Here is a 12967-nt window from a genome sequence, read left to right on the forward strand (position 1 = left end):
ATTATTGTCGTTAAATGAGTATAAATGTAAATAATGAAACAGAGTCAAGTTATTAGGTGGTTGTTTATGTTATGTGTAACATGTTCCTCCTCCTCTAGCAGGCAGCCATGCCAAACAAGACTGGTCCATCCAGTGGCCCACCTCCGAGTCCGGCAAGGAGAACTCTCCCTTCCCCTCTCCCGAACCCAGCCAGTGGGTCCGCTTCCAGCTCTCCCAAAGCCCGAAGGTCCAGGCCAAGTACAAGCAGCAGCACCACAGCCAATATCATAGCCCCCAGGCCTTGCTACCCTATCCGTACGGCCCCTACGTCCAGCCAGACCGCCTCACCGTGGACAACCACCTGGGACTGGGGGCCTTCCCCCCCATGGACATGGGCCACCGCTCCCTGCCCCCCTCGCCCCGCCAGAGGCACTTTGCCCACACCCCTCCCCGGACTCCTCTGGTGGTCAACAGCATGACCCCACCGGGCACGCCCCCCATGAGGCGCAGGAACAAGGTGAAGGCTCCCGGAACTCCCCCACCCCCCAGCCGAAAGCTCATCCACCTGCTGCCGGGCCTCACGGCGCTGCACCGATCCAAGTCACACGAGTTCCAGCTGGGAAATCGCATAGGTCTGGAAGCAGCTGAAACGCAGACACCCAAGTGAGTCATTTGACCTTTGTTTTATCTGAACCCTTAATACTGCTTTCACGTAGAATTTATGATTTTTTGCCTGTAAAAACCATGTTTATATGACCCCCTTACAAACAAGCCCATTTTTACCAAGTTCTTGCCTGTATGGCGTTTTATACCTCCAGTGGGGGATGAGTGGTAGTAGTGGAGAGGGGTTTATTTTAATAAATCTATTGAGAATATACACCATCAAAAATAAATCCATTATTCATTCCTTTAGGCAGGTCCTAAGAAACATAAGACTAATACAATGTATTTTCAATACATTCAATTTACATATTTTGAGATAATCAGGCCTATGTTATGGGTCCGTGCAGCCATTGTTGCGCCATCCATATTAAATCAATAGGTCGTTATTTTGTTCATTAAACAGACAAGACACACCTACCTATTCACAGTCAACACACATGTGTACAGTACCAGTCAAAAGTTTGGACACACCTACTCATTCAAGGGTTTTTTCTTTATTGTGACTATTTTATACATTGTAGAATAATAGTGAAGACATAAAAACTATGAAATAACACATATGGAATCATGTAGTAAACAAAAAAGTGTTCAACAAATCAAAATATATTTTATATTTGAGATTCTTCAAAGTAGCCGCCCTTTGCCTTGATGACAGCACATTCTTGGGGAAGTGATATTTTGAAACAGAGCCCAATCTCATGCTTTTTTTATCCACGTTTCATCTCTTTCCTACCCTCACTCCGCTTTGTTAGGAAGCTGGCGTAGGGTCTTATCTTCATCATGATACCCATAGAAAATAATAACAATCCTATTTTCAAAAGCATGTGAGTCTCATTCATATTTCACAACCTCTGCAGGCTTTTGGAGTTGTCTATATGCGATTGAGCAAAAAAATAGGCCTACATTTGATTTAGGCTACATTATAGCACGCTAAATGTTTCTAATCAGAGGTAGATGAGCAAGCGAGCTACCACCTCCACTTATTTGCCCAGCCAGAAAACAATTCAGTGAATCAGTGAATCAGTGAAACAAAATCACATTGATTGATTATCAGACGATTCAGTGAAACAAAATCACATTGATTGATTATCAGACGAGTCAGTGAAACAAAATCACATTGATTGATTATCAAATGAGTCAGTGAAACAAAATCACCTTGATTGATTATCAGACGAGTCAGTGAAACAAAATCACATTGATTGATTATCAGACGAGTCAGTGAAACAAAATCACATTGATTGATTATCAGACGAGTCAGTGAAGTCACAGGCAGGGAGTAGGTAGGGAGTAGGCCTGGGCTAATAAACAACTGTGAGTGAAGAGCAAAGTAATCCACCTGTTAAAGTCCAAAATGTTGAAGTAAATGATTCAACTAGACAAGATGATCATGAGCCGCACTCATCTCAACTTTTTCAAATCCTAATTGTAGCCTTACCAATATCCAAACATAGATTTAGTCAAGACGAGTTCCCACACTTGTCTCAAAGCAGGGCGATGTCGCTGTCCCAATCAAAACGGTGCTGAAATTATCATCTAGATGACCACACGTTCATAGGCTATTGCTTAAAATCTATTACAAGGAGGATTGGATGACTTTGGTAGTTTCAGTCAGGAACAATTTGATGCCTTCAATTGCATTAGCCTACTTTATTGCAATATTTTCATCATTCAGTGATATTTATTCCCTCAGTGATTCTTTATGGATCAATGTGGGTAATAAAGCAGTGCATGTGGTGGGTTATGTGAACAGATGGGTGAAGTGACTTCTCTCGCAAAGTTTACAACTGGCAGGAGGATGGTGAACGGGCGTTGCCTTAGCAACCATCAAGACTTTAGAAGCGTAGTGTGTGCCAATGCCGCCTCAGCATTGCGGCTACGTTTCATACAAAGCCGTAGGCAGAACTTTACTGAAATGATTACTAGGTCGTTTGGCGGAAATAAAAGTTTTGGCTTTGATCCCGGCAATACCTTTCAGATATAAAGAAAAGGCGGTAAAAAGTTGGCAGTATGATAAGGTTGGCATCTTAGTATGAAAGGGATATTATTAGAATCCTCTTTTGCAAGGACCCTCCCCCACCCACAGACCCACCTGCCCACTGGCCAAATGATACAACAACAGCCATGTTTAGTGAACTGTCAGTAATGGGACCTGTTGAATGAAGTGTGAAGAGTTTGGCTTTTTGGGGGCTATTGGTCTACTACAGTAATAACACTTGTGCTTCTGGTTGTGATTTTGGAGCAGTTTTTTTGTTGTAACAAGTTTGATTCTGTTGGGGGACAAGGGTTCTCAATGAGTTTGTGGATGAAGAGAGGGAGAGCTTGCAGTCGGTACAATCAAACTAAAAGCGTAGAAGTTTGTAAACGAGTGTTTAGAGTTAGGGTTGTTCAACTTCAACCAACTGTTGGCCTGCTTGAGGCACACTTTACACTTTCAAAATCTCATTTCTAATACAGCAAATCTATAGAATAAGGTGAAGATCTTTAGAAGACAGAGAGGATAGTCCCAGGAAAGCATCTCCATCTTGAAACTGTTTTATTAAACTAAGATTGAGATTAAGATAGACTTCTATACAAGAGAGAGGAAGAGGGTAATCATAGGAAACATTATATTGTCTCTAACTGCATTTAATAAAACAGTTAGACAATAAATACAAGCTAGAGCTGCTTTTTTGAGAGTGCCTTCTCTCATTGAACTCCATTTAGTCCTTTATCTTCCTGCCCGAGGCTGAATCAGTTTAATTAATTCAGTGTAATTCACGTCCACCAGCGCCCGTAGAGAAACAATGTCTGTCAACAGAACAGAGATAACAGAGCAAAGTGCTGAGTTCCTGACTGAGCCACTGAACCAACCGTGTGTCTCATCTGGTGAAATTTTGATCATATCAGCCTGTTTCCTTCAGGCCAGAGGGTCCACCCCAGTCCCTTCTGTCATCAGGAACCATCAGGAGTCAGGAAAGGAGAGCCCCTCGGGAGACGAACAGTCATTTTTATAATACTATTAGATAACAGTGGCCCATCGTTGCCTAATTGGTAATTGGTAAGTTAATATTTGGAGGTTATTTTCCTGCCATCTGGGTTGGGCTCTGCCCTGGTGTGTGTGTGTGTGTGCGTGCGTGCGTGCGTGCGTGCGTGCGTGCGTGCGTGCGTGCGTGGATCTGTGTGTGTTCATGTACTTGTCTGTCCTGTGAGGTAGTGGATGAACAGGCAGTGAATAGGGACTCAATCAGCATTAGATAATTGATTACCGGTCCCTGAGCACTGACAGACTACAGGCTCAGAGTTTAGCCCTCTAATCAATGACCGTTTTAGTACTGGCCTGTGCCTGGAAAAGCTAGCACTCATCTGGACACAGTGGCTCTTTCACTAACCTCTCCTTGGGTACCCCCAGCCAGTTCCACTTTGCTTATCTATTCCTGAACTAGCAAAGCCTGATTCAACTAATTAACTAATCTTGGTTTTCTTGAAGGTTTGGGAAACATAGGCCTAGTGCTATTCCTCGACACGAATATACACCTTCTTAGTATTGAGTTGCAGCCTCAATTCATCAGGACATGGACTCTACAAGGTGTCGAAAGCGTTCCACAGGGATTCTGGCCCATGTTGACTCCAATGCTTCCAACAGTTGTGTCAAGTTGGCTGCATGTTCTTTGAGTGGTGGACCATTCTTGATACAAACAGGAAACTGTTGAGCGTGAAAAACCCAGCAGCGTTGCAGTTCTTGACACACCTACTACCATACCCCGTTCAAAGGCACTTCAATCTTTTGTCTTGCCCATTCACCCTCTGAATGGCACACATACACAATCCATGTCTCAATTATCTCAATGGTTAAAAATCCTTCTTTAACCTGTCTCCTCCCCTTCATCTACACTGATTGAAGTGGATTTAACCCGGTGACATCAATAAGGGATCATAGCTTTCACCTGGATTCACCTGGTCAGTCTATGTCATCAAATAGTGTTCCTAATGTTTTGTCCACTCAGTGTACATGGTTTAAAGAGGATAAGTACAAGTCTACTTTTTGGTTCAGCTGACTTGTTTCTCCTAATGTTGACTACATGTTTTGTTCCATTATGTTTCATTCCTTCTTTAGAACAGTAGGGGCACAACATGGCCAGGTACAAAAGCTGCTTTTTCACTGTCTCATTTCCAGGTGTTAATACACTGCATGGTTACTGCTGCTGTTACCACAGCTTCCTCATTCCTCACCTGCTATCCTTAGTGTCTGAAAGAGCTCTCAAAATGTCTTACTCTTAGTCCTAGCACTGGAATGGTAGATGTGCAGAAGATGAATGTGCAAGTAGAGATACTTATGTGCAAAGGAGCAAGATAAATAAATAAATACAGTATGGGGATGAGGTAGTTGGATGGGCTGTTTACAGATGGGCTATGTACAGGTGCAGTGATCTGTGAGCTGCTCTGACAGCTGGTGCTTAAAGCTAGTGAGGGAGATATGGGTCTCCAGCTTCAGTGATTTTTGCAGTTCGTTCCAGTCATTGGCAGCAGAGAACTGGAAGGAAAGGCGGCCAAAGGAGGAATTGGCTTTGGGGGTGACCAGTGAGATATACCTGCTGGAGCGCGTGCTACGGGTGGGTATTACTATGGTTACCAGCGAGCTGAGATAAGGCGGGGCTTTACCTAGCAGAGACTTGTAGATGACCTGAGCCAGTGGGTTTGGCGACGAGTATGAAGCGATGGCCAGCCAACGAGAGCGTACAGGTCACAGTGGAGGGTAGTATATGGGGCTTTGGTGACAAAATGGATGGGACTGTGATAGACTGTATCCAATTTGTTGAGAAGAGTGTTGGAGGCTATTTCATAGATGACATTGCCGAAGTCGAGGATCGGTAGGATGGTCAGTTTTACGAGGGTATGTTTGGCAGCATGAGTGAAGGATGCTTTGTTTGCAAAATAGGAAACCGATTCTAGATTTAATTTTGGATTGGAGATGCTTAATGTGAGTCTGGAAGGAGAGTTTACAGTCTAGCCAGACACCTAGGTATTTGTAGTTGTCCACATATTCTAAGTCAGAACCGTCCAGAGTAGTGATGCTGGATGGGCGGGCAGGTGTGGGCAGTTATCGGTTGAAGAGCATGCATTTAGTTTTACTTGCATTTAAGAGCAGTTGGAGGCTACGGTAGGAGAGTTGTATGGCATTGAAAATCGTCTGGAGGTTAGTTAACACAGTGTCCAAAGAAGGGCCAGAAGTATACAGAATGGTGTTGTCTGTGTAGAGGTGGATCAGAGAATCACCAGCAGCGAGAGCGACATCATTGATGTATACAGAGAAGAGAGTCGGCCCGAGAATTGAACCCTGTGGCACCCCCATAGAGACTGCAAGAGGTCCAGACAACAGGCCCTCCAATTTGACACACTGAACTCTATCCGAGAAGTAGTTGGTGAACCAGGCGAGGCAATCATTTGAGAAACCAAGGCTGTTGAGTCTGCCAATAAGAATGTGGTGATTGACAGAGTCGAAAGCCTTGGCCAGGTCGATGAATACGGCTGCACAGTAATGTCTCTTATCGATGGAGATTATGATATCGTTTAGGACCTTGAGCGTGGCTGAGGTGCACCCATGACCAGCTCTGAAACCAGATTGCATAGCGGAGAAGGTACGGTGGGATTCGAAATGGTTGGTAATCTGTTTGTTGACTTGGCTTTCGAAGACCTTAGAAAGGCAGGGTAGGATAGATATAGGTCTGTAGCAATTTGGGTCTAGATTGTCTCCCCCTTTGAAGAGGGGGATGACCGCGGCAGCTTTCCAATCTTTGGGAATCTCAGACGATACGAAAGAGAGGTTTAACAGGCTAGTAATAGGAGTTGCAACTAGAGGTCGACCGATTATGATTTTTCATCGCCGATACCGATACCGATTATTGGAGGACCAAAAAAAGCCGATACCGATTAATCGGACGATTTTTATTTATTTATTTGTAATAATGACAATTACAACAATACTGAATGAACACTTGTTTTAACTCAATATAATACATCAATAAAATCTATTTAGCCTCAAATAAATAATGAAACATGTTAAATTTGGTTTAAATAATGCAAAAACAAAGTGTTGGAGAAGAAAGTAAAAGTGCAATATGTGCCATGTAAGAAAGCTAACGTTTAAGTTCCTTGCTCAGAACATGAGAACATATGAAAGCTGGTGGTTCCTTTTAACACGAGTCTTCAATATTCCCAGGTAAGAAGTTTTCGGTTGTAGTTATTATAGGAATTATAGGAATATTTCTCTCTATACGATTTGTATTTCATATACCTTTGACTATTGGATGTTCTTATAGGCACTTTAGTATTGCCAGTGTAACAGTATAGCTTCCATCCCTCTCCTCGCCGCTACCTGGGCTCGAACCAGGAACACATCGACAACAGCCACCCTGGAAGCAGCGTTACCCATGCAGAGCAAAGGGAACAACTACTCCAAGTCTCAGAGCGAGTGACGTTTGAAACGCTATTAGCACGCACCCCGCTAACTAGCTTGCCATTTCACATCGGTTACACCAGCCTAATCTCGGGAGTTGATAGGCTTGAAGTCATAAACAGCGCAATGCTTGAAGCATTGCGAAGACCTGCTGGTAAAACGCACGAAAGTGCTGTTTGAATGAATGCTTACGAGCCTGCTGGTGCCTACCATCGCTCAGTCAGACTGCTCTATTAAATCATAGACTTAATTATAACATAATAACACACAGAAATACGAGCCTTAGGTCATTAATATGGTTGAATCCGGAAACAATCATCTCGAAAACAAAACGTTTATTCTTTCAGTGAAATACGGAACCGTTCCGTATTTTATCTAACGGGTGGCATCCATAAGTCTAAATATTCCTGTTACATTGCACAACCTTCAATGTTATGTAATAAATACATACATTTCTGGCAAATTAGTTCGCAATGAGACAGGCGGCCCAAACTGTTGCATATACCTTGACTCTGCGTGCAATGAACGCAAGAGAAGTGACACAATTTCATCTGGTTAATATGGCCTGCTAACCTGGATTTCTTTTAGCTAAATATGCCGGTTTAAAAATATATACTTTTGTGTATTGATTTTAAGAAAGGCATTGATGTTTATGGTTAGGTACACGTTGGTGCAACGACAGTCCTTTTTAGCGAATGCGCTCTGCATCGATTATATGCAACGCAGGACACGCTAGATAAACTAGTAATATCATCAACCATGTGTAGTTAACTAGATAAACTAGTAATATCATCAACCATGTGTAGTTATAACTAGTGATTATGATTGATTGATTGTTTTTTATAAGATCAGTTTAATGCTAGCTAGCAACTTACCTTGGCTTCTTACTGCATTTGTGTAACAGGCGGGCTCGTCGTGAGGCAGGTGGTTAGAGCGTTGGACTAGTTAACCATAAGGTTGCAAGATTGAATCCCTGAGCTGACAAGGTAAAAATCTGTCGTTCTGCCCCTGAACAAGGCAGTTAACCCACCATTCCTAGGCCGTCATTGAAAATAAGAATGTGTTCTTAACGGACTTGCCTAGTTAAATAAAGGTGTAAAAAATAAATGAATAAATAAATTCGGCGTCCAAAATACCGATTTCCGATTGTTATGAAAACTTGAAATCGGACCTAATTAATCGGTCATTCCGATTAATCGGTCGACCTCTAGTTGCAACAACCTGTGCTTAGAGTGACGATGAAAGAAATATTGTCCCTAGAAATATCCTCTAAACCAGGTGATGTCACCGCATGTGTGGTAGGTGGAACTAAAGTGTTAACTTCTTATGGCTGCAGGGGCAGTATTGAGTAGCTTGGATGAAAGGTGCACAGAGCTGCACAGAGGTTCCCATATTAAACTGTCTGCTCCTTAGTCCCAGTTGCTAATATATGCATAGTATTATTCATATTGGATAGAAAACACTCTGAAGTTTCTAAAACTGTTTGAATTATGTCTGTGAGTATAACAGAACTCATGTGGCAGGCAAAAACCTGAGAAGTTCCACTTCCTGTTTGAATTGTTTCTGAGGTGTCAGATTTTCAACCATGCTCTCAATTGAAATGACAGAGAGATATAGATGAGTTTTCACTTCCTACGGCTTCCACTAGATGTCAATAGTCAACAGAACTTTGTCTGATGACTCTAATGTGAAGGGGGGCCGAAGGAGACAGGAATGAGTAATCACTTCCACGGGCTGATCCCGCATTCACCATGCGCCTTCACATGAGTAGGACGTCCGTTCCATCGCTCTTCTGAAGTCAATTTAATTTTCCGGTTGGAACGTTATTCAAGATGTATGTTAAAACTTCTTATGGCTGCATCCCGCTACCGGGATCGATATGACAGCAGCCAGATAAAGTGCAGGGCGCCAAATTCAAAAAACAGAAATCTCCTAATTAAAATTCCTCAAACATACATGTGTTTTATATCATTTTAAAGGTATTCTTGTTGTTAATCCCACCAAAGTGTTCAATTTCAAAAAGGCTTTACAGCGAAAGCACTACAAACGATTATATTAGGTCACCACCAAACCACAATAAGCACAGCCATTTTTCCAGCGAAAGATAGCAGTCACAAAAAGCAGAAATAGAGATAAAATTAATCACTAACCTTTGATTATCTTCATCAGATGACACTCATAGGACTTCATGTTACACAATACATGCATGTTTTGTTTGATAAAGTTCATATTTATAACAAAAAATCGGAGTTTACATTGGCGCGTTAGATTCACTAGTTCCAAAAACATCCAGCGATAGTGCATAGCCACATCGTTTCAACAGAAATACTCATCATAAATGTAGATGATAATACAAGTTATACACATGGAATTATAGATATACCTCTCCTTAATGCAACCGCTGTGTCAGATTTCAAAAAAACTTTACTACGGAAAAAGCAAATCATGCAATAATCTGAGACGGAGCTCAGAACAATAGCCAAATTAGCCGCCATGTTGGACTCAACAGAAACCAGAAAATACATGATAAATGTTTCCTTACCTTTGATGAACTTCATCAGAATGCAGTCCTAGGAATCCCAGGTCCACAATAAATGCTTGATTTGTTCGATAATGTCCGTTATTTATGTCCAATTAGCTACTTTGGTTCGCGCCTTCGGTAAACAATTCCAAAGTCAGAAAGCGCCTCCACTATAACGTGACGAAATGTCCAAAAGTTCCGTAACAGTCAGTAGAAATGTCAAACGATGTACTGAATCAATCTTTAGAATGTTGTTAAATAAGGCGTATTGAGCAGGGCTAGAGGCTCTACAGTGAAATAAGGCATTAAATACTAACCAAAACAGCAATGGACAAGGCATATTGACGTTAGCGAGAGGCATGCGTAGCCGAGTGATCATAGAAGTCCAGTGAGTGGCTTCAGGCAGCTTGCGGGCCGGGGCTAGCAAGCTAACAGAAGGGCCTTGGAGGGACGTCGCAACGGAAGAAAGTATGTTGTGGCCCCCTCGTGGTGTTACGTCGGCAGACGGATCAGCAGGGCTCCGTGTGGTAAACCAGGCCAATTGGCAAAATAGGTATAGAAATAATTTGTCCGGTGGGCCTCTTAAGCTAACAGTCCGATGTGCTCTGGACAGCTAGCAGGCCGCGGATAGCATGCTAGCGGATGGGATTTCAGGGGACGAAGCAACGGTGGAGCCAGTTGAGAAAAACACCATCGGGCGAATCACGTCAGTGGTCCAGTCGGGATGAGTCAGCGGGGGTCCAAGCCAGTTGGCAAAAAGAGGGATTGTGTCCCAAGTAGTGGCTGATGGACCTCTTTGGCTAGCCGGGAGATGGGCCTAGCAAGGCTAGCTCCAGGCTAATTGGTTCTTGCTTCGGGACAGTGACGTTAGCCAGGAGTGGCCACTCGAATAGCAGCTTGCGGTAGGAATCCGGAGATATGGAGAAAAATAAGTCAGATTTGCTCTGGTTTGAGTCGCGCTGTGCAGACTGGCGAGAGTTGTCCATGCTAGAGGTGGCTGATGACCGCTAGCAGTGGCTAGCTGACTTCTAGCTAGTAGCTAGTTAGCTGGCTAGCTTCTGTTGGGGTTCCGGTTCAGGCAACGGTTCAGACGATGGATCAGCAGGGCTCCGTATGGTGGGTATAGTGGACAAAGAATTTGTCCGATGGGCCTCTTAAGCTAACAGTCCAATGTACTTTAGACAGCTAGCGGGCCGTGGCTAACTAGTAGCCAGTTAGCTGGTAGCCAGTTAGCTGGCTAGCTTTTGATTAGTTGATGAGTTCTTAAGTATAAAAATAGCAGATCCGTGCCACATTGGGTGAGGCGGGTTGCAGGAGAGTATATTCAGTCCGTAGATAGAAAGTGATATTAAAATATTAAATATATATACGAAAAAACATCAACAAGGTAAAACTATGTTTACAAGGGACAAGGGACAGGAAGGGACAAGACAAAAACACACGTCCGACTGCTACGCTATCTTGGAATAAGATGGATTAACCTTTAACCTTGCCATGTTCCTACTGATGGCATATCTCTCTAGTGTGTGTGTGTGTGTGTGTGTGTGTGTGTGTGTGTGTGTGTGTGTGTGTGTGTGTGTGTGTGTGTGTGTGTGTGTGTGTGTTAATGAGATGGTCCTACTGAGTACCAGTTGACATCAGTAGAACTGAACTGAGGACCAACAGCTGCCTGACAGCTGTTTTATTATCTGTGATATCTTTATGCACAGAATCCTGGAAACAGCAGGGAAGTTAATGGTTGTGTTAGGATTCCCCCTTCGGTTGATTCACCTATAGAATGTTAATCCCCTTCTAGAACCATCCATACTCTAACAACAAACCTGCAAAAACAACAGTTATTTATGTATGGCAGTGTAGTTCTGTATGGAGAACAGTGTCAATATAACCCTCAATCCCTATACTGTGTGCACAAACCCACAAAAAGTATACAATTATCAGAGGACGTGTTGGCGTGTTGTGGCTCGTTGCAGTGTGAAACTCTGGGAATAGCTTCTAGTCTGAACTTTGTGACAGGTGGACTGATGCTGGAGAGTTTGGTGGTCGGGGACAGAAGGCACTGAGCAGCCTGTCTGCTGTCCTAGCAATGGGGACTTTCTGACAGCCATGATATAGTTGAAAAAACAATAGACTTCACAATCCTCCTACTGCCAGTGAACAGTGAGTTACCTCATCAACCAGCCATGATAACGTTACCTGTATGGCTTCATTCTTATTGTTTACTTCCATTGGTTCCCCAAAGAGGGTAGACTACCCAGTTATCCATGAGTGGCCAAGAACGATTTGTTTTGGTCTTGGTTATGGATGAACATTTGGAAACTTGCGGTGTTCGAATAGTCAAATGAATACCTTCCTCTTGATCATTTTTGAAAAGTTGTTTTTAAATGGCAACGACTAATGAATGATTTTCTCAGCTGCAGCTAATTAGAAGTGTTGAGAAATGAAAGGGTTGAAAGGCAGTAGTCTAATGACAGAACAAATTTTATAGTTTGGCTTAAATTTAGAAGAAGTCTAATTAGCTAGTTTCAAATATGTTCTGTATGCAGTGAGTGGATGACCGTAAAAAAAAAAAAAACAGCACTAATTTGTTAGAAAAAAATAAAAATAAATTGACAACAGCAAGAACAAGTAACTGACGAGCCTTTCGCTGATTTGATAATTGGTATTATGGAAGGAGTGTTGCAAGACTGACTTGTCTTCTGATTTAATTGACATATTTACATATCTTGGGGACAGTTGATGAGAATATGTCTAGTTTGGGTAAGTGTTACATGTATTTCATGGTGGTATACTGAGAATATAATAAATATAATCTCTCTCTCTCATCAATCACCCACAGGCCAATTACACTGGATTCATGTAATTCACCTGCTTGATGCAGTTCTACTCAATCAATCAATTAAACAATCAATCAGTCAATCAATTGTTATTCTCCCTCTCTCTTTATCCCACTCTCTCGCTCCCTCTCTTTCTTCTCTCTCCTTTTCTCTCTAAATCTCTCTCCATCTTATTCTCCCCTCTCTCTCTCTCTCTCTCTCCATCTTATTCTCCCTCTCTCTCTCTCTCTCTCTCTCCATCTTATTCTCCCTCTCTCTCTCTCTCTCTCTCTCCATCTTATTCTCCCTCTCTCTCTCTCTCTCTCTCTCCATCTTATTCTCCCTCTCTCTCTCTCTCCATCTTATTCTCTCTCTCTCCATCTTATTCTCCCTCTCCATCTTATTCTCCCTCTCCATCTTATTCTCCCTCTCCATCTTATTCTCCCTCTCCATCTTATTCTCCCTCTCCATCTTATTCTCCCTCTCCATCTTATTCTCCCTCTCCATCTTATTCTCCCTCTCCATCTTATTCTCCCTCTCCATCTTATTCTCTCTCTC

General features: G+C 42.7%; 1 protein-coding gene across 4 annotated transcripts in view; it reads left to right on the forward strand.

Annotated features, from left to right (window-relative positions):
* The window catches only part of LOC129826660 (kinase suppressor of Ras 2-like), a 130057-nt gene that overhangs the window by 27881 nt on the left and 89209 nt on the right, over positions 1-12967 (forward strand). For 3 of the 4 annotated variants that reach the window (XM_055887627.1, XM_055887630.1, XM_055887628.1), the window contains exon 5: positions 99-642. In XM_055887627.1, coding sequence (XP_055743602.1) covers positions 99-642 — 544 coding nt within the window. The remainder of the gene's footprint in view (positions 1-98; positions 643-12967) is intronic. The other variant, XM_055887629.1, reaches the window with a different exon arrangement.

The sequence above is a fragment of the Salvelinus fontinalis genome, chromosome 28 (genome assembly GCF_029448725.1).
Source record: "Salvelinus fontinalis isolate EN_2023a chromosome 28, ASM2944872v1, whole genome shotgun sequence".
NCBI classification, from domain to species: domain Eukaryota; kingdom Metazoa; phylum Chordata; class Actinopteri; order Salmoniformes; family Salmonidae; genus Salvelinus; species Salvelinus fontinalis.